Source organism: Solanum stenotomum, chromosome 3 (genome assembly GCF_019186545.1).
Source record: "Solanum stenotomum isolate F172 chromosome 3, ASM1918654v1, whole genome shotgun sequence".
NCBI lineage: Eukaryota > Viridiplantae > Streptophyta > Magnoliopsida > Solanales > Solanaceae > Solanum > Solanum stenotomum.
The window spans coordinates 39,676,511-39,699,255 of record NC_064284.1 but is presented as its reverse complement, the minus strand read 5'-3'; the positions used below and the strand labels follow the sequence as shown (position 1 = coordinate 39,699,255).

The 22,745-nt window shown below is 36.2% G+C and overlaps 1 protein-coding gene across 2 annotated transcripts; it reads left to right on the top strand.

Annotated features, from left to right (window-relative positions):
- The first annotated feature begins 559 nt into the window (after positions 1-559).
- Positions 560-22,618, top strand: LOC125859821 (uncharacterized). Of its 2 annotated transcripts, XM_049539655.1 has the most exons (14): positions 560-663; positions 749-836; positions 1,348-2,259; positions 2,613-2,713; positions 2,847-2,961; positions 3,167-3,244; positions 3,371-3,463; positions 3,813-3,896; positions 4,506-4,604; positions 8,714-8,776; positions 17,787-17,817; positions 18,771-18,817; positions 19,115-19,173; positions 22,138-22,618. In XM_049539655.1, exons 2-14 carry the CDS (start codon positions 783-785, stop codon positions 22,367-22,369), a joined length of 1,968 nt encoding a protein of 655 aa, XP_049395612.1. In that variant the 5' UTR covers positions 560-663; positions 749-782; the 3' UTR covers positions 22,370-22,618. The 2 variants fall into 2 exon arrangements, with proteins under 2 accessions (XP_049395612.1, XP_049395613.1); XM_049539656.1 differs by having other exon boundaries at positions 659-836.
- Positions 22,619-22,745: the final 127 nt, after the last annotated feature.

The window sequence follows — 22,745 nt, the reverse complement described above, 5'->3', positions numbered from 1 at the left end:
ATTGTATTGTGTTGTTAAATTTCGTTGTTACGTAACAATGAAAAATCTCATTTTATGAAACAACAGATTTGATGTGTTCCCGTTGTTACTTAATTTTCTGTTTCCAATTATATCCTTACATAATATTTCATAATACTTTTTTACCCTTTACCCTATATTATTTAATTCTAGTCAAACCTCCTACCCTAGAATAATTAATGATATTTTAGTAAATTTATAAATTACAATACAGTACGATACAGTCAAACCAAACAATAAAAATATTATTAAACAACAGCAAACAATACAGTCTAGTAAACATTGTATCTACCATACAGTACAGTATAATAGAGTACAATACGATACAGTACATTATGAAACAATGGGTAGAGGACTTTGACTTGAAGAGTCGGGCTTGTATTTTCAACTTAAATGACGGGGCCAAATATAATTTATATTTTATTTAAGTCATATAATTTTAACTTAAATATTACTTTAACTTTATTAACCAATAATTTGAGTTGGTGAAGATATCCAATGGGATTGGTAGCCAAATAAAGAAAAGAAAATGATACGGGCCCATAGGGGGGAGAATGAGAGGCAGAGAAGAAGATGAAGGTAATGGGTTAAAAGAAAGCCACACGATTCTCCAAATGACATCTTCTTCTTTGAATTCATTCGTTGGTATGGGATAATCCTAACTTGTCCTTTTTGCCTAATTCCCAAGTAATTTTGGTTTTCTGGACTCTATAAATTGTCTGTTAAGCAGAAGATGAGAGGTTGGTGAATAGGAGCAATAGTTGATGGCAACTTTACCTGTGTGTTCGGCTACTGCTTGCTGTTCTTCACATTCGCAGGTTACAAAGTTTTTTTGTTTTTTGTGTCAACATGAGTTAAAAGATGTGAATACACTTAAATTTGTACAACTGATGCAGATTACACTGTCACACATCAATTAATATTTGTGTCTCTTGTTTTGTTATACCAATTAGTAATATTTATTGGAGTCGTCTAATGTTCTGCACAACCACATAATTCTTGCTAGCTATTGTGATTGAAACAAGCTATTAACTATCTTGATAATCTGCAGCTGCCGGTTTTCAATCAACAAAAGCTTCATTCCCATTTTCTCTTACTTCTTGTCCTTCTTGCACAAAAATTGCAGGCAAAATAGTAGTAATGGTACTCATTCACAATGAATGCACCCTTAGTTTCCCAATGCTCCACCCAGACCAATCGTGTTATTGCTTTTGAAATTTAATTTCATATGTTTCCGGCGACCATACTATCCAATTATGTATCTTTATAGACTTGGAAGGTTTTTGTTGTCGGAGGTAATTACACATATGTAAACTTGTGCTCCTGCAGATTCCTTTCTATGGGGGGTTGAGATCCTTTTCCTCCTGTTGGAAAACGTACCAGCTGAAATGCAATGTCGTGGACTTGTCTACTTCATTTCATCTTAATGGACCTTCATTCCGAGGACAAACACCTATATCCTTGTACTCACTGTTTGTACATAATAGCAGTCTGTCCAGTTCCAGTGATAGCATTTGTACTTCTTGCCGCAATGTATTTGATGGTGTCAATTGTGAATTATTGACTAGTGACGCTCGCTCCAATAGCACTGGAAATCTGAGATTTGTAGATAGTTCTGCAGTACCTGTTGGAAGGGAGGAGATGATGGATTTTAACGATGACTTGGTCAATATGGCTAACTTCTCACCAGAGTCTGCTAATCTAGAGTCCATAACTACAGTAGATCTCACCCAGGGCAACCCTGCCTCGATATTGGATTCATTGGACTTGGATACAAGTTCCCTATCCAATGTGAAATCATCTGCTTTGGACGTTCTCTCTCAAGTCAATAAGTCAATCACTGGCTCAGTTGAGAACGGACAAAGTTATTTGAACAGTTCACTTGATGGAATTAGCTCATCTGTTACATCAGCTGTTAGAGGTGCTACTCAGGCAGTTGATGATGTGATTAGTAAATTGACATCCACAGTGGACAAAACAGGGGATTCAGCAAGTAATGGTGTGGCAGCCTTTTCGACTGGCTTGAAAGAAGTCTCTGGTAGAGTTGGGCTTCTTGCTATCGATGCATTGAGACATATAACTCTCATTGTTGAGGATTTGGTATCGCGAGGTGCCACACTTGTTGTGTATTCTTACGGGTCTGTGAAGGAGGTGCTTCCTATGGAAGTCCAGGATCTGCTAAATATGTCTGAAGAGCGCGCAGTGAAGCTTCTTACTCCATTTGGGACCACTCTGGGACAGGTATGACTAGTGTTAGGGCTTCTTCATGTACAAATGTTTGATACATCCTTAGTCTTGGAAGCCTAAATATCAGCTTAAGGAGGATATATATCAAGGATTAACATAGGAGATTGCTCTTCCTCCTCATAAGAATAAACAGCGCACAACCTTCTGTTTGTTTTGCTTCCTTTTAAGGTTATATTGTACTTCACATTCCATCTACTTTCTTATGCTTCTATTTGAGGTTATGCTTTAGATTTCATTCATCTGTTTGTTTTGCATCTTTGTAAGGTTATAGTGTAGGTTTCTTTCCATACTTGAGACATACTCATGCTTCTACACAATGGTATGCTCTGTGACACTGTAATTAGCAGGGCTACGTTGCTTTGGAGGGTCTGGAGAGGAGTCTTGGCTTGGATCCAAGTGACCCAATTGTTCCATTTGTTCTTTTCCTTGGGGTATCAACTTCTTTTTGGTATGAGCACCCTTCTACTCCTTATCTCATTGTTTCCTGTTATTTTCCTATCACAATTAAAGTTCTCCCTACCTTCCCAAAAATATCAGTTTAACTTGTACAGAAAGTTAAATTGCTTATCAGATTTCTGCAGGGCTTTTTATTGGATATTGACCTATGGTGGATATGCTGGAGATTTATCTCCCAAGTCAAGTTTTGAGCTTCTGAAAGGAGACAGGAATGCTGTACTCATTGATATCCGGCCTGAGGCAAGGCATATCATATTTATCAAGTCTCGTATTTCTGCAGAATAGTTTATGCCAAATATGCTGAGACCTTTGTTGTGCACTGTATTCCATTGCATTTATCTCAGTAAATAGTGCTCTGATTGGACACATGGAGCAAATCATTTAGATATCCTAAGATAAACATGAGCAAATGTCTTATATTTTCTTCCTCTATCCTCTTCTGAAGGATCTCAGAGAGAAAGAAGGCATTCCTGATCTTCGACGCGCTGCTCGGTTTCGTTTTGCCAATGTAACACTACCTGAGGTTGGTATATCAAGTTCAAGGGTTGGATTATTAATTTCTTTTGGCAGGATTGAGCTTTCTAAAAGAGTCTTGTCTTTCAATTAATAGCCCTCTTTTTCCTTCTGTATATTGCTAAAATGTTGTCAGATTGATGGATCTACAAGGAAGTTATTCAAGAGTGGAAGAGAACTTGATGACTACCTGCTAGCTTCTGTCATTAGGAACTTGAAGATTGTTCAAGTAAATAGATATATCTCCAGTGTTGCCTTTTTTATGCAATTGTCTTTGCATTTGTTCAAATTCAAATTTTAACTCCTGGAAAGCATGTTGCTCAAAAGAACTTCTCCCCATGTTTCCTCTATGTCCTTTCATTTGTGCCACAACTTGAGGAGCAAAAGAGCTAATATGGCTTGTGCCGGCTTTATTTTCTCTTGAAGTAACCTGCGCTTATTAAATCATGCTCTTGTTTTCATTCTTAGAACATGTAAAGAAACCTTTAGTGGTAAAAGATTCTTATTCCTACCTTCCCAATTGACTTTTGATAACTTTTTTTGTATTTTGATTGACACTTCCATTACCCAACCTATAGGACAGGTCTCAGGTTATAGTTATGGATGCTGACGGTAACCGTTCCAAGGGCATTGCAAGGTCACTCCAGAGACTTGGAATCAAGGCAAGTATATTTGCTAAATGTCAATCTCCCCAGGTACTTGTCATGAAATTACAGATAGCAGAAGCCATGAATAAGAATAATGTGAAGAAAGAGGCAACTGTATGGTCTACACATTTTACCTCTGGTACTTTTTAGAAACCTAATCAGTTAGAAATAAATGTGGGGATTCGGCTACTTTAAGCTTCGAAATCCTCAGATCTGTGTTTACTCCTTTTGTAACTAAGCACCATGCTAATTCATTTTAATTCTTCAAAAATCTTCTGGTATGTATATTCTCTCCTTTTTTGCCTGTTTAATTTCAGTAATAGTAACTACTCTGATCAGTGTTACTTGGTTATTGCTAATAGAATGATATTCAATTTGTGATGATAATGGACCGATGAATAGTAAAATAATCTTTTATGCCTTGCTGATATCAAGAGATGTACAGTTACTTATTAAACATTAGGACTTCGCATATAGATGCAAGGAAGTGCAAAACTTGGTCCTCAAGTGGTTGTTGTACTGATACACTTTATGTGTTTAAAAGATTGTGATCTTATATATCCTTCTCAGATTCCAAAGTGTGCCCCGTTTGGTTGATAACTGTTTTCTTATTTAATGTTACAGAGGCCATATTTGGTCCAAGGTGGCTTTCGGTCTTGGGTTGAAGCGGGCCTCCGCATTAAGGAGTTGAAACCTGAGACTACATTGACAATCCTCAATGAGGTATCTAACATGTTTCTTGACTTTCTTAAAGTGAGCCCTATGATTGCTGAGGGTCCAAAGGCTGTGCCCATCTTCCTGTTAAAATGTCAGAAAATGAAAGATGTTTTTATTAAAAAAGTAAACTACTATGATCTATACAACAGTGAAGTCACACCCATGAGTATGCTAATCATCATGATTCATGACAAGTCAGCTACTTCTCCGAACACCAAAAGTTGGGATCAGATACAACCAGATATTTAGTATTATGAACTTTCTTCTCTTTCGTTCTAATCTAACCAAGCATACCAAAATAAGTGGATGATTGTCCAATATTTCTCGTTACCCCAATACTTTGCCAACTATTTACGAATTAAGGAAATTGTCAACTGACAATTGCATGACTAATTGTAAAACAAGCACAATTGCAGCCAATTCAGCGAACCACTTGCAGTGGAAAATGTTGTTCTGACTCTTCAACCTCTTATAAAAATAAACAGCTATTGGCAGAAACCCAATTCTTATCTTATGATTTGGAAGGGCTCCATCAGTCACTTCCCAGGTAACCAAAGTAAGAAGCTTATCTCAGCCATTTTCCCTTATAAACAGGCCACCATGAATTCCCTCATCAATATTTTTCAAGGCATTATAAATTATAATACGACTTTATGGTAAAAATATGCTGCTTGACCTTTCACAATGCTCACGACCATCCCTCCTAGAGATGTACATCGTTTCGTGAATATATCAACCTCCCTTTCTTGCATAACCCTTCTAAACGTTGGATTAGGTAACACCATTTTGCTTCTCACTCCAAATGTCACCTTAACAGTGCATAATTTGTTTGCTGCTTCCTGTTGCATGCCGTTGGAATAATTTTTAATATGACCATCTGTTTTGTGAGTTTCTGCTGCAACTTTCTTCGAAATAGAACAAAGTTGAGGCAACATTCATGATCTTTCTTTAGGGAAAATTGTTTAATACCTATGTTGCTTTGCTTGGACTCTTCTGTGAGAAATATTGAAAAAGAATATTATTGAATTGTTGTTGTTGTATCTACATTGTTACATAGAGACCCTATTTATAGACACTAGAATGCAATCCTTTACCAAGTAGGATACTATTTACTATTCCTATTCCTATTCTAAATAGGATTGTATAAACCTATTCCTATTCTAGTAGGATTGTGTAAACCTATTCCTATTCTTGTAGGATTGTGTAAACCTATTCATGTACCTAGCTTGTTACATATGTAATTAATACGAGGACCAATGAGGGGTTTGGTGAGATATCTGCAAGTTGATCAGTCGACTTCACAAAATTGACAGTCAATCTCAATGTGCTTGTCTTCTCATTAAATACTGGATTTGATGCATAATGTCAGTCAATCTCAATGTGCTTAATCTTCTCATGAAATACTGAATTTGATGCATAATGCCGATCCCCAAAGATTCGGTTAGTGTGCATAGACTTCTACTTTCCTTAGGCGACTTTCTTGCCTTACGAAAATAATTTCATTTGATTTTCCCTGGAATTTTGGAAAAAAGCCGCTTCCTCCTTGAAGGGCTAAGGAAGAGCCTATTCATGTGCAGTTGATTCTCGAATGAAGCGAAGAGTGACGGCGGCTCTCTCTTCCCAGTAGCAAGCGAGGAAAAAAAGACCGCTAACGCCCCTTGCATTTCCCTCCCATGATAAAATTATCCCAAACCAAACTTGCAAAGACTATTTCAGATCATAGAGTGACTCACATAATTGACATACAAGGCTACTAAACTCCCCCTGTGCAACAAAGTGCTCAAAATCTAGGATAAAGTAAATGGATCATGTTGGAATCAATAGATGAGTCGATATTAAACAAGTCACCAAAAAACTGGCCGGAACATGCTCATATGCCGGAATATTAGATTTGATGGCTAAAAGTGGTCACAATCTTAGAATAAAATTATATGGGTAGGGTTAGAATGATGTCACGACCCAACTAGAAAATAGAAATTATATAGGATAGTTCGAATTGATGGAACGACCCCATTGAAAAAGAGAAATAATATGGGTAGGGTCGGAATGATGGCACGACCCTACTGAAAAAGAAAAATTATATGGGTAGGGTTAGAATGATGGCACAACCCTACGTAAATCAGATTTGAGGAGTCACCGGAAAGACGAATGGAACTATGCAAATCAAATCTGAGTCACGGAAAAGACACATGATGCTATGCAACTCAGACATGAGAAAATAGTTCGGAAAAATCCACGGTACTACACAAATTAAATATGAAAAGTAGTCCCGGAGAGATGCACGGTACTATGCAAATCAGATATGCAAAAAAAGGTTGTCACCGGAAGGATGGCACGGTGCTACACAAACTATATATGAAAAAGTAGTCACTGGAATGATGGCACAGTGCTACACAAATTAAATATGAAAAAGTAGTCACCGGAAAGATGGCACGGTGCTACACAAATTAAATATGAAAAAGTAGTCACTGGAATGATGGCACGGTGCTACACAAATTAAATATGAGAAAATAGTCACATGAATGATACATGGTGACCCATCATTTGCTAACATAATCATTGGCCAGTCGGGCAACATATATGGGTGCCACCCGCCGGCAGCGGAAGCTCTTTGATTTTCTACCAAGATCGTAGAGGCTCTGGATACCATGTGAGAAATATAGGAGAAGAATATTATTGAATTGTTGTTGTTGTATCTACATTGTTACATAGAGACCTTATTTATAGACACTAGAATACAATCCTTTACCAAGTAGGATACGATTTACGATTCCTATTTCTATTCCTATTCTAAATAGGATTGTATAAACCTATTTCTATTCTAGTAGGATTGTGTAAACCTATTCCTATTCTTATAGCCACACCCGTGTCGACATGACATGGGTGTGGGTGTGGATGTGGATCTGTACCCGATCTGGTCAACCAGTTCTGGGTACTTTGACCAAATTTGAGTGGGAAATTCTGGACAGATTCAGTGATTTCTCTAATCAAAATAAAAACTAAGGTGGAATTGAAGAAAATGAAATATCTTGTATGCATAAATTTTTGTTGTCACTCCCATTCCTTTTATTCCTTCAATGATTCTCCTTTTGATCAATATTTTCTCCTCAAGTTTTCCACCTAATATGTCATAATTTAGGTTTTATAACTCCATTTTTAGATATTTGAATTATTTTTAGCAAAATCCCTGCACCCGTAACCATACATGGATCTATTCGCCGAATCTTAAAATTTAGATCATAGAATATCCGACGTCTAGATCTGCACCCATATCGGACACCTACACCTAGTTTGAGCAACTTAGATTAATACAGTAAACAAGCATCATGAACACAAATCAAGGGAGATCTTCTTTTTTTGCCTATGATTTAAAGTTGTAATATCTAAGGAAAACTGAATTTATTGGAGAAACTAAAGATGATGGACAAATCAGATTTTTCCTTTTTCTTTTTGTCTCCCTTCCTCCCCTCCTCCCCTCCCTATGATATAAAGTTTTAAATGTGCTTTCCTCACCCATTAAATTGTGAAATGTCTACTCTTTCTTTTCTTTTGTATTTCACTTGTGGTATCTTCTATTTAAAATTGTAATAGTAAACATGAACTCAACTTATTCAAGTTCCCGTTAAATCTTAAGTAATTTTAATCTAATGTTGTTTTGATGAATAATCTGAGTTAATTTTTAATTATTAAGATAGATCTCTATATATAACATTTTAACTTAATGCGGTTAGGCTTTTAATTGTATTTTGAATTTCCATGAAAGATTGAGATATAATTCTTCCTCATTAAATTGAATTTTGACTTGTAGGAGTATAATGTTGATAAGCTTTTAATTCCAAGTAATTTGATGGATTTAGAGAATTATTCTGATTTTTCATTTCCATGAAAGAGGTTGATTTACCCCCTTTTTACTTAAAAAATACATGTATATGATAGAATCGTGCGGAAAGAACAGTTCTCAAAGAAAAGCTTACATCCGCATCAGTATTCTATGTCATTTTATCGGTAAATATTGGATATATAACTATGCGGTGAACAAGAACTATAAAGCTATTGCCTACTAGTAGGGAAGAAGGTGGTTGTTTCAGTAATATGCCATATTTGGTTATTTTCAGGAAGCTGAGGCAATTTTTGAGGAAATCAACCCAACACCACTACAAGTTGTTGGATATGGAGTGGTAAGACTTTCTGAATGTATTACATGCTTGAAGTCTTATAAAGCATTTCTCTTTTTCCTTTTTCTCTCAAGTGGTTTACTGTTTATTAGTAATTTTTGCATATCAACCAGAAGCTCTAATTATGTGTTTCTCTACAAAGCCCATCCAATCATCTATACAAGTAGGAATGTCTTGTACTAAATGGCTATAACACGAATATTTCACGGTCTCCCATCTCCTATATATTGATTCTTAGGGCTTCATCCTCTGTTGGTTTAACCAAGGACATGCTATTCTCCATTTATGTACTTTGGGTTTTCTCCTGATGAAATATCTCTTTTACTGCTATCACTGCCTTGATTTCTTGCATTCAACCCTCAATTCTTGTTACGCTATGTTTGATTAAAAAAAAAGGAACTGAGTCTTTTTTTATTCCCTTAAGAATGTTCTTAATTTTCCCTCAGCCAGAAAAGTGAAACCTTCTTTCACCTATTTTTGAGAGTTGAAGAAGTTAAAAGTGGAATTCGATTTTGCTTCCCATTCTCTTCTACTTACATTATACAAATAAAACACCTGCTACCCTGCTTTTAGTTCCCCTCGTGCAACTGTTCCTCTTTTTACCCTAAATAAAGATATAACGGATTTCTCCTAATGAAATTTCTCTTTTTCTCATCTTCTTTCTGTTGCCTATTCTGATTAATATTGCTTTTCCAACGTACATATTGGCTATCCTCGAATAAACCTTTTGTTGCCATAATTTTTCCACAAAAAAAATGTAGGGTCACATTTAATGGATGTTATCTTATTTAACTTGGTTCAAGTACTTCCAATTTAATTTCACTAGCATACTGCTAAGCGTGGTCATGAAAACAAAATCAAAATATGAGTGAATATTAACGTCATAATTTTTATAAAAGAAAATCGATCTTTGGTAGTAAGACATTTTTAATGATTCTTTTTAACATCCTATATACAAAATTCTTTGGCTGAAAAGGAGAAGCCAAAATTCCATACTATATATGAAGTAATTCATTTTAATCAGCATTTGTAAACTTGAATAAGAAGGTTGGAAAATAAAAAATAATCAAAAAAGAGAATAGTACTGTAAAAATCATTAAGAAGATGGCAGTGATGCTGCCATTCATTAGCTATGTCTGTTGGGATTTTTCCCTCTGAGATCATACATCTCTCTTATTTGTCTGCGTCGGAAGAGAATCGTATGCTGGAAAACAATTTTCATGAACTGAGAGTCCATCGAAAACATCTCTATGCCACGAAAGTAGGGGTAAGATTTGCGAACACCTCACCCTCCCCAGACCCCACTTGTGGGACTATAATGGGTATGTTGTTGTTGTTGGAAGAGAATCATATGAGACTTGAGAGATAGAAAAAGTGAATCCATATGGTTAAAAAGTAATTTCTTCAAAAATATATCTTATTTTTCTTTTAAAAGTTATCTAAACATACAAGTTTATAGCTTCAAGGAAGTTCATTACATAGAAATTATTTTGTGTCGTTTCACAAAATTGGAGAACTCTCAACTTATTATTTAAATTAGCACGTAGTCAACTCAAATAGCAACTCATAATTGTAACACACAAGTAGGAAGTAGAAAGATTTCATTAATGGTCATCTAAGTGAAGGTTTATAACAGATAAGACACTATCTTTTCTTTATCACTTAAAAGTCATCTAACTAAACCTTAAGTAAGTTGTAAGTACAATATAAACACGGTCAAAGGATACATGTTTTGACTGAATTTTTTTGATGTGGCTCTCTTAATCATTTAAAATGCTTCATAAAAAGGATTATATGTACTAACCCATTTCAATACCCAACCCAACCCATGAACTATTTTCCAAATCAGTTCATATAAAAGCACAAATCCTACCCATTCTAGAGCATATCAGATTGCACCTTATCCCTCTCTTCTCCTTTAGAAATTATGCTATGCAGAAATAAAAAATGTGCAAAAGTACATGCTCTTGAATTGGTGGGTTTGTGCTTTTAGCTATTTGGTAAATGGGCCGGGTTGGGTACTAATATGGGGTTAGTACATAATTTTTTTCATGAAGCCTCTTAAATTATCAAGAGAGCCACATCGGATTTTTCCATTTAAACTATAAATCTTCCGAATTTTAGTTAGCTAGACTTCAATTAGATGACTTTTGCGTGACTGAAAAAAAGATTAGTGACTTTTGAGCTATAAATATTTACTTGGATAAATTTCTCTGGAGAAAGTACGTTATATAATTACACACTGATAGTATTCTGCATTTGTTCATTAGATTCCAATAGCAAATCAACAAAGTTTATATTGTATTATTTAATCTCTTTGAGATAATAGTGAATGGAAAAGGTCTATTCACATAGCTATTATGTACAAACATTGAAAAAAATACACAAATGTGGTGAAACACTTGAAATAATCTATCCTAATGTTTTAACAAATCTGACAATAAGCTAAAAGGCATTATAAAGAGCATGATGAAGAACGAAAGAAGCAACATACCTTGAACCGGATGCCATTTCTGATGAAGAAGTAGAGGCTCAGTGCATGAGACGACAAAGTGAAAGAGTTGGTTTGGTCCTTGTGTGGTCAAACCCAATGGAAGAAAATTCTATGTGCCAATTTACTTGGCTAGGAATTAAACTTGGAGAGCAAGCTAAAATTTGTGGAAGACAAATTTTGTATTTCTTTTCTTTGTGCTTGGAGCCCAAGTTTGGCCACCTATAAAAGGATGGTCATTCTTCATTGTTAAAATCATCCTAAACTCATAGAAAAATACATTAGAAGAGTAGAGAATTAGTAGAGAAATTCTCTTAGATGTATTTGAGATCTCTCCCCTTTCTTTGTTAATATACATGCAGTTGTTCCTTGGTGGTCGTAGGATATCCGAACCACGTTAACTATTGTTGTTCTTCCTTGTTCTTTATTATTCATGTTTCCTCTAACAATTGGTATCAGAGCTTGTTTCTGTCTGAGTATGCTCTGTGGTTGCAGCACAGTTTGAACTTCCACATTAGAGAAGGATTACTTTGGTTTTCTATATTTCCAAAATACTTTGTAGTAGAAGAGGAAGAACAAGTAACGATGAATTCCATGAAGTTTGAAATTGATAGATTTAGTGGGCGTAAAACCTTCAATATATGGAAGATCTAGATGATGGCGTTACTGTGGATGGAAGGTTCAATCCATGCTATTAACAGAAAGTACCCCGATGACACATCGGATTCCGTTAAGGAGAAGATTGAAGGAGATGCATTGAGTGTAATCCAACTATCCCTTGCACCTAACGTGCTTTTTGTAGTGAGTACAAGTACCGAGGAGACAACCAAACAATTATGGGAAAGGCTGGAAGGGCTTTACCATGATTGATCGGTGACAACAAGGATGTTGTTACAACGGCGTCTTCACACATTTAAGATGGAGTCAGGTACTTTGTTGCAAGACCATCTAGATGCGTTCAATAAACTTGTGATGGACTTGCAGACTGCCGAAATTAAAAAGAATGAGGAGACGCTTGCATGTGCTTTGCAATTTTCATTGACTTCAAAATATCGTGATATTAAGAATTCAATGATGTATAGCAAAGAGCCTATCACTCTTGAGCAAATGTGGCAAGCGCTTCACTCTTGTGATGTGCAGAGGCATTTTGAAGGAGACGAAGGTGACGAAGCGAGTGGGCTCTTTGTGAGAGGTCGTACTAGCCAACAGGGAAGAAGCAAATTCTTCTTCTAATCAGGAACATGACAGACTTTTGTAATAGCCCTCACGATTCCATCATGGTAGCGAACCCAAACTGAACCAATGCAAACTATTTTACAAGTTGCATTATTGCCCATTACTACGGTTCCTCCACTTGTGTCATAATTGTTTAACCAATCTTTTTGGAATGTCATATGCAGAGTACAACCAGAGTCTAATACCCATTTATTGTCATAGACTCCACTATTGCATGATGTTATTAGTACATATTCATCATCAAAATCATGTACCTGCTCAACAATGGATGCACTCGCCTTTTCCTTGGACTTTGACATAGGACAATGTTGTTTAAAGTGCCCTTTCTTGTGACAGCCCCAACACTCTGCATTCTTCTTGTTCACACAAGACTCTAATTTGTACTTTGATTTGCTTCTTCCTTATTGGCTAGTATGACTTATTACAAAGAGCCCACTAACTTTGTCACCTTTGTCTCCTTCAAGATGCCTTCGCACATCACAAGAGTTAATTGCTTGCCACACTTGCTCAAGAGTGATAGGCTTTTTGCTATACATCATTGAATTTTTAATATCACGATATTTTGAAGTCAATGAAAATAGCAAAGCACATGCAAGCGTCAGCTCATTCTTTTTAATTCCAGCCGTCTGTAAGTCCATCACAAGTTTATTAAACTCATCTAGATGGTCTTGCAACAAAGTACTTGACTCCATCTTAAATGAGTTAAGATGCCGTTGTAACAACATCCTTGTTGTCACTGACCGGTTATGGTAAAGTCCTTTCGGCCTTTCCAATAACTGTTTGGTCATCTCCTTGGTACTTGTACTCACTTCACAAAGCACGTTAGGTGCAAGGGATAGTTGTATTAAGCTCAATGCATTTCCTATCTTCTCCTTGTCGGAATCTGATGTGTCATCAGGGTATTTTCCATCAATAGCATGGATTGAACCTTCCCTCCACAGTAACGCCATCATCTAGATCTTCCATATATTGAAGTTGTTACTCCTACTAAATCTATCAATTTCAAACTTCATGAAACTCATTGTTACTTGTTCTTTCTCTTCTACTACAAAGTATTTGGAAATGCAGAAAACCAAAGTAATTATTTTCTAATGTGGAAGTTTAGACTGTGCTGCAACCATAGAGCATACTCAAACAAAACCTTGGCTCTGATACCATGGCATTGGTTCAGTTCGGGTTCGCTGCCATGATGGAATCATGAGGACTATTACAAAAGTTTGTCATGTTCCTGACCTGAAAAAGAATATTATCTCCCTAGGCACTCTGGATAAACAGAGCTACAAGTACATGACCAAAGGAGGAACTATGAAAGGGTCTTTAGTCATACTGAAGGCCAAGCTGGAGCTTGACCTCTACACTTGTTGGCTCTGTAAATGAATCTACAGTGCAGTTATCTGATGATGACAAAGCAAGATTATGGTACATGAGACTAGGTCATATGAACGTACGAGGACTGGAGATGTTGAGCAACCGCAACATTTTGATGGTCAGAAGATCAACACACTTGAATTTTGTGAGCACTGCATCTTAGGGAAGCAGAAGAAAGTCAGCTTCAGCACTGGCAAACACAAGACGGAAGAGGTGCTAGACTACATGCATTCAGATTTATGGGGTTCCTCTAAGCTTTTTACATTCATTGATGATTTTTCACGAAAGGTTTGGGTGTATTTCTTGAAGGCAAAAGGTGATGCTTTAAATCATTTAAAGAATGGAAGATTTTGGTTGAGAAGTAAATGGAGAGAAAAATCAAATATTTTCATACAGACAATGGCTTGGAGTTTTGCAAGAAGAGTTCAATAATTTCTGCAAGGTTCATGGGATCGCAAGATATCAAATGGTTAAGCATACACCACAGCAGAATAGAGTTGCCGAGAGGATGAACAGAACTCTTCTTGAGAAGGCTCGTTGTATGCTCTTACAAGCCAAAATGTCAAAAGTGTTTTGGGTTGAAGCAGTTCACACTGCTTCTCATATTGTCAATCAATCTCCAACATCAACGATTGACTTTAAGACTCTGAATGAGGTATGGTCAGGTGAACCCTCTAACTTGTGAATATTTAGGTGTCCAGCTTATTATCATGTTATTGAAGGAAAGCTTGAACCAAGAGCTAAGAAGGCCATATTCGTAGGGTATGTCAATGGAGTAAAAGGGTACAAGCTTTGGTGTTTGTCATTACTAATATTTGTAGTTAGTAGAGACGTTACCTTTGATGAATCCTCTATACTTGATCCTCGTAAAGTTTTTGTGGAGTTATCAGGAAAGGAGAACAACTAGCAGGTGAAGCTGTCGTGGAGCTTACCAAGGAAAGGGATCAAGAGACTAAGTTGATGAGTTAAAAGATGCAGATCCTGAAGAATTTGTTGTTAATGAACCATACACAATTGCGAAGGGAAGGGACAAAAGGTAGATACTAAACCAGAACGTCTTTTAGAGCAAGCAAACCTGATTGCATATGCATTCGTAGCTGTAGAAGAAGAGATTAAGAATCTCGAGCCCTCCTCGTATGTTGAAGAAACTTCTTGCAAGGATGTTGCACAATGGCGGTTAGCCATGATGGAAAAGATGTAAGTTTGTTCACCAAAATGAGACATGGGTCTTAGTTAAAAGGTCAAAGGGGAAGAGGACAGTTGGATGCAAATGGGTCTACAGAAAGAAAAAGAGCATTCCAGAAGTGAAAGATGCTAAGGTTCAAGGCGAGATTGGTTGCAAAAGGTTTCAGTCAGAAGGAGGGAATTGACTACGATGAGATCTTCTCTCCAATTGTGAAACATAGCTCAATTCGCGTGCTACTAGCATTGGTTGCACAATTTGATTTGGAGCTTCAACAGCTTGATGTTAAAACTGCTTTCTTACATGGTGATCTAGAAGAGATAATCTATATGGATCAGCCTAAAGGTTTCCTAGCTGAGGGAAAAGAATATCATGTATGCTAACGTAAGAAGTCCTAGTATGGCTTGAAGCAATCCCCTAGACAGTGGTACAAGAGGTTTGATGCATTCATGACTACACCTGGATTCTCGAGGAGTGCATTCGATAGTTGTGTGTATCACAAGAAGATGCCTGGTAACTCTATGATTTATTTATTATTGTATGTTGATGATATACTTATTGCTGCTAACAACATCACAAAGATAAATATTTTGAAGAACTGTTGAGCAAGGAATTTGACATGTAGGATTTGGGAGTTGCAAAGAAAAACCTTGGAATGGATATTTCAAGAGAAGACGGTGTTGTACATCTTTCTCAGAAAAGGAACATTGAAAAGGGTCTTGAGAGATCCAATATGCATATGAGCAAGCCTGTAAGTACACCGTTAGCTTCTCATTTCAACCTTTGAGAGTTACAAATGCTATGCCAAATGTTCTTTATGCTAGCACAGCTGGTAGCAAGTATGTTATGGTGTGCACATGTCCAGATGTTGCTCAATCTGTAAGTGTGGTAAGCAGGTACATGGAAAATCAAAGAAAAAGGCATTGGGAAGTTGTCAAATGGATATTGAGATATCTCAAAGGAGCTTCTGATGTTGGCCTAACCTTTCGGAAAAGTGAAGGTATTTTAGTTCTCGGTAATGTAGATTCTGACTATGCAGGGGATCTTGATAGAAGGAGGTCCACAACTGGATACATCTTTACTCTCTTTGGCAATGCCATTAGTTGGAAATCGACTTTATAGTCAATTGTCGCTTTGTCTACAAAAGAGGCAGAATATATGGTAGCAACGGAGGCAGTGAAAGAAGCTATCTGGTTGAAAGGTTTGGTGACAGAATTGAGTTTGGTTCAGCTGGAATCAACTCTAAAATGTGATAGTCGAAGTGCTATTCATTTGATTAAAAATCAAAGATTTCATGAGCGCACCTAACACATTGATGTCAAATTCCATTTCATTCGAGATGTCGTTCAAGAGGGAGCTATCAAGGTCAAGAAGGCTATCACGGGCGATAACGCTGCAGACATGGTAACCAAGATAGTCCCGCTTGCCAAGTTTGCATATTGCAAGGACTTGGCGGGAGTATGCATCAACTGATGCAACTCTGGGATAGCAACTGCTAGGTGGAGCTAGTGGATCAACGAAGGTTTAATTATTCTTGTTTCTTACAACGAGATTGCGCAGTAAGCTTAAAAGTTTTGGCTGAAGTTGTTCATATGCATGCTCGGAATGCATACCAAGGTGGAGATTGAAAGAGTTGGTTTGGTCCTTGTGGGATCAAACCCAATGGAAGAAAATTCCATGTGCCAATTTACTTGGCTAGGAATTAAACTTGGAGATCAAGCTAAAATTTGGGGAAGACAAATTTTGTATTCTTTTCTTTGTGCTTGGAGCCCAAGTTTGGCCACTTATAAAAGGATGGTCATTCTTCATTGTTAAAATCATCCTAAACTTATAGCAAAATACATTAGAAGAGTAGAGAATTAGTAGAACAATTCTCTTAGATGTATTTGGGATCTCTTCCCTTTCTTTGTTAATAGACATGCAATTGTTCGCTCGTAGACGTAAGATCATTCTGATCCGAACCACGTTAAATATTGTTGTTCTTCCTTGTTCTTTATTATTCACATTTCTGCTAACAGAAAGAAAGATTGAGTTGGGGTTAACAGTTCGTGGCAGAAAGAAGAGAAATGGAGGAACCACAATTAAGGAGTTAAAGTAGAAAGACTTGACTATTCAGTTTTTGTTATGTCTAAAGATGTGACTTTCATTTATTTTTTTGTTAGAGCACTTGCATTGGAAGATTTGAAGGAAAAAGCATACAATCTAAGAAAAAAAGTTAAATGCATATCATGGTCTATGAATTGGTGCCACATCACTTCCCTATAGACCAACAATTGGTATATATACATATTTGCCTCAGTATAACCTTAGAGCGTCTAATGATTGAATTGGGTCCTTAACTTAACCTCAACTGGCAACTAAAAATGCCCTAACTTTGACAATGCACATCTAGACGCTTAACTTGGTTTAAGTTGGCCTCGTAAACACCCAAATTTGAGAATGCACATCCAGAAAAGTGTGTTTACGGGGCCAACTTAAACCAAATTACGGTGTCTAGATGTGCATTTCAAAGTTGGGGTGTTCAATTGTCAGTTGAGACCAAGTTAAGGTGTCTATCTATGTATTATGCCAAGTTTAAAGCATACGAATACTGAAATAGATATGTCGTGCTTTTTTTCCTTTCATGTTTACCAAGCCTTATTCCTGTCCTTAGTGATGCAAGATTTTGGTTAGCTTTATCACACTTGAAATGTTGTTTGCTTGCTTCATTAACTTATGTGATGCACTCTTGGCAGGGTTTGGTAGCAGCAGCATATGCATTGGTTGGTGAGTCTGCAATTTCTGCCAAATATTCTGATAATCTGCATATTTCTCCATAGTTGCCATTTTTGGGTTCGCTTATTCAACAGATAATGTTTAGTGGAGAAGTACACAGGCTATTATGAAATTTCTCTCTAGATATTTAAGTTAGAAGAAATTTCTGTGAATGTTTCTTGTATCTTCTTTTTGGGGGTGGTCATATGTGTCGGAAAATTGGGGGAGGAATACTCTCAATCTCTCATTTTCTCTTGAAGAAAAGCGAAGGAAATCATTTTTCTTTACTTCCCTCTACTTGCATACATAAAATGGCTATAGTACCTAGGTATTTATAGAACTTTTCTAGCATGTACCTAGTCTAGTATATACCTTAATTTAATTCTTATTTTTTCCTTTTTCCTGGTTCATGACCAAAACAATACATGTATCCTAAGAGTAATACATTTAGCTTCTAAATTCATAAACTAAGATAATTAATTCATGAATCACAAAAATCTAAAAAAACCTTTCCTTTTCCAACCCAAGGTTCAATTTTCAACAGTATGCTGTAGGACCTGGAGCAGACCACTTTTTGTATAGGAATTTTGGGTTTCACGATATTAAGGTTGATCTTTAAATTACTAATAAAACTAGAGGATCTGTTATTATATTATGTTTCTAATCTCGAAACTAATTTAGCTTATTAATATGAATTGCAGTCTCTCCAGCAGTTTATCTGGTTTTTATTGAAATATAGGTTTTCATGTCCTCATAAATGTTTTCCATAGCTTACCTTGTGCACCTTCCTCATTTTTACCAGACTAGAAGACCTTCCTTCTTCTTTTTCCGGTCACGATCTTCACTCTCTTAGTTTTACAAGGAGGCAAGGGATTGCCTTTTATTCTGTTTAATGATAGCGAGTGCATCACTGGATGCTTGTTCCTAACTGAAGACACTAAGATTTTTTTCTTTGTATTCTCTAGAGTGGGAGAAAACACTACAATACGTTGGAGTTTTTGGCCTATGTCAGGTAACTGTTCTAGTTTACAAATAAACTTCCTTTATGGTTTAAAGAGAGAATTTCCTATGTCCGAAATTCCGAATACACTAACAACTACTGAAATGAGTGGACAAACTTTTTCATACTAGGTTCTGTTGTTGCAAAGCCAAACCAAGATTTCATGATTATTTTTCAAAATTTGATTGCTAAAAGCTTGTTTTTTTTTTTTTTTTGAGAATGGTAAAGTGATTGCTAAAAGTTTGTTATTTGTTAGATATTAAGCTGATAATTGATTTCCTAAATTCTGGATTTATTTTCTGTTTCTAGACTTTATACCGTCGAATTTCTTCGTATGAGGATTCAGAAGATTTTAAACAGGATGTGAGGTAACAGTCCTTTTCATGAATTGAATTGCTGTTAAATGCTATATATCTTTTACATAGTGTTACTCAATACATTTTTGTTCTTTGAGCCAGAGTCCTAAAGTTTTACTAAAATGGAATAAAGGTTAAAAGAATATGAAGTGAAGAAATAGCTAATGCACCCATTGTTTATCGTTTATGGGTTGACTAATGAAATGAATTCTTGTTGTAAATGAGGGGCAGATTTAAAATTCTCTTGGCCTAGTTACCAATTCAAAAAAAAAAATCTCTTGGCCTACACAAGTTGGAATTTATGTCTTGATTAAAAAGAGAAGTTATTAGGATTTCACTTGAAAGGAGAAACAACTCTTCGATCTATATGCATATGACAACCATAGGAAGTTACTTTGAAAGGAAAAAAAGCTCATTTTTCTATATGTATATGACGAACATAGGAATTTACTTGTAAGGAGAATTAAATCTTAGATCTATATGCTATGACACAAAAAACACAATAGATGTTCGGTACCATTTGTGATAACTAGTACAATGAGTCTATGCAGATGCATGTGTTTCCAACAAATTTTAAATATATGGAAAATAAATCAACCATAAATAAAATCTGAAATCAATGTGTACAATTCTGTTCTTCCCTTGATTCTTCTCTCATAAGATTTCTCCATGATCTGAGGTCGTTAGTGGTGTATTTTTCGAACTATGATGATTTGAATTTGATCTTTTTATGAATATTCCATGAATTTGCGGAATATTCGAGATGTCTCTTTAAGGGAATATAATACTCTTTACATAGGCATAAGCTAAAGCTAGGGTTTAGGGTTAGAGTAACGTCCAAGAAATCTAATTGGAATCGAGTACTTCTTGTAGAGTCCAACTAGAATTGAATATGTCTTATACCCACAAATTTTCAATGTCTACAAATGTCCCCTGCTTCAAGGCTTGTCGAAGCGTAGGCTTGATGAAACTCAAAGACCAGTCTTAAAGTACTCATTCTTCCACTTTTGCAGTTTTTAGGCTTCAGATTTGCAGATCTGATTTGTGAGAGAAGAGATGAAGGGTAGATTTGGTCCCACTGGGCGTGCCAATTTGTTCCCAAAAAATTTTAAACATATGGAAAATAAATCAACCATAAATAAAATTTGAAGAAACAAGAATATTTTAGTGATAAATCAATATGAGTACGATTATGTTCTTCCCTTAATTCTTCTCTCATAAGATTTCTCCGTGATCCAAGGATCCACCTTAATTCTTCTGTCATAAGATTTCTCCATGATCTGAGGATCCAAGGCCGTTAGTGGCGTATTTCTCGGACTAGGATGGTTTGAATTTGATCTCTTTATGAATATTTCATGAATTTGCGGAATATTCGAGATGTCTCTTCAAGGAAATATAATAACCTCTATATAGGCATAAGTTAGGGTTTAGGGTTAGAGTAGTCTCCAAGAAATCTAATTAGAATCAAATACTTCTTGTACAGTCCCAGCTAGAATTGAATACGTCTTGCAAAGTTCCATAAATTTTCAATGTCTATAGCATGTCAGGGACAGCTCCATTCTTATAGCATATGCATTAACACTGCAGAAAATGATGATAACTCAAACATAGCCCGTTTTATGATGAGATTATATCAGAAGATCTTGACAGTCTTATCAGTTACCATCATGGTTTTCTCCCAGATCCGTTTTTTTATCATGGCACACTGTTGGATGAGAGTTTTTGGCCAATAAAATTACATCAACTTAGACTACATCCTTGTACTACCACAATGAACAAAAGACATGCCTGAACTGTTCAAATTACCACAAGATCCATCCTTCCGTTAGTTTTCTTGATAGAAACTAACAGCTTTGACCAAAAGAAGTGCTATGCATGACCACACATGGCCTTTTTTCAGCTATTTTGTCTTCTCCCCTCGTCTTCAACATCCAGCAAAAAATGTTTTTATTTTGTTTAAATGACAATGAGTTCATAGATGATTCAACTGCATGGGATTGAGTGCGATTTGGTTGCATGAATAAGAGTTTGTAGATCCTCTACGGGCCTTGACTTCAGAAAGACTGAGCTGTTAGATTTGTACAGTGAGTAGTGTGGGAGCTTCTACCTACCATGGTTTGATTAAAAATTCACAATAGTATGCCAAAAAATCCGTGCAAAAAGGAACCTTAGCTTAATATCCTTAAATTCCACCATTATGATGCTGCCCCTGGAATTAGCAGCTAGTTTTAGTGCATTTTTGTTACTGCCCGAAACAAGAGAAATGCAGCTGAAGTTAAGCAGATTGTTGTCTGTATATTTCTCAACTCAAGCAACAGACCCTACTCTCCAGTTTTCAATTAGTCTCATGCCTCTTTTCTCTTCCTAAAATGAAAATCCAACATAGCAAACTTACTCATGGCCAAGCACATGCAGAGAAGAAAACCAGCCTTAGTTCTGTTAGTTTCTTAAACATGAGTTTGACGGTAGGATGAAACATGTTAAATTTTAGATACTTCAAGGATGTGTTTTGTTCACATGGTAGTACAAGGATGTAGTTTAAGTTTGAAGCATAGTTAAATGATGCCATTACCTTTGTTAGAATTTGTACATGTTTGTGATACGAGATATTTTACTACTTCCTCCGTCCCAATTTATGTGATGTAGTCTGGCACAGAGTTAAAGAAATATGGAAAGACTTTGATATGTTTCAAAATTATCCTTAAAATAAATGAATTTCTAAATAGAAGAGTACTTCTTTGTGGACGTTTTGCCAAATAAGTGGGATCCAGCACGGGTAAAATGTTGATAGTGTCATTAAACATTTGCCAAGCAAGGAAATGCGTCATTCCGTTTGGGACCCACTAGAAAAGAAAGTGTCACATAAATTAGGATAGAGGGACTAGAACACATAAATTGGGATAGAGAGTATGTTTACACTGCAAATTGTTAGCTTTGATGGTATTAAACAGATGCTTACTGTGTTGATTTTTGCAGGCAACTTTTGGCCCCAGTTATTCTAGGAGGCCAGGCAATGACATGGGCAGTTGGCAAGTTGGAAACAAGCCGTAATGGACTACCAACTTCACCTTCTTCAACTGATGTTCAGAGCAGGGTGTTGCAAGCTGCTGCAAAGCATGAATCACAACCGGATAGCGAAGAGACTCAAGATCCGTCCCCTGAAACTATGCTTTCCGTCAGTGAAAACATCGATCTTTCTGAAGCATAGAAGATTTGAGTGTTTTGCAGCTAACTAATAATAATCCAACTGAATGACACTGCATGTTGTATATTCAGTTAAGACACTGAGGTTATCAACCATACTACCACCTTAAAATTTGTATAGTCAAGACCTTGAGTTTCTTTCTTTTTTTTTTGTAATGAAAAAGTAAAAATTGCAACATTGACCCCATCATGGATTTTTACATTATGTACCATGTATGTACATTCATTGGATATTCCATAGCAAACACTGTTACTTCCTCCGTCCCATTTTATGTGGCAACATTTGACCGGGCACGGAGTTTAAGAAATAAATGAAGACTTTGAAATGTTTACCAAATTGCCCTTTAAAAAGTAGATATTTTTCTCTCTCCTCATAAATG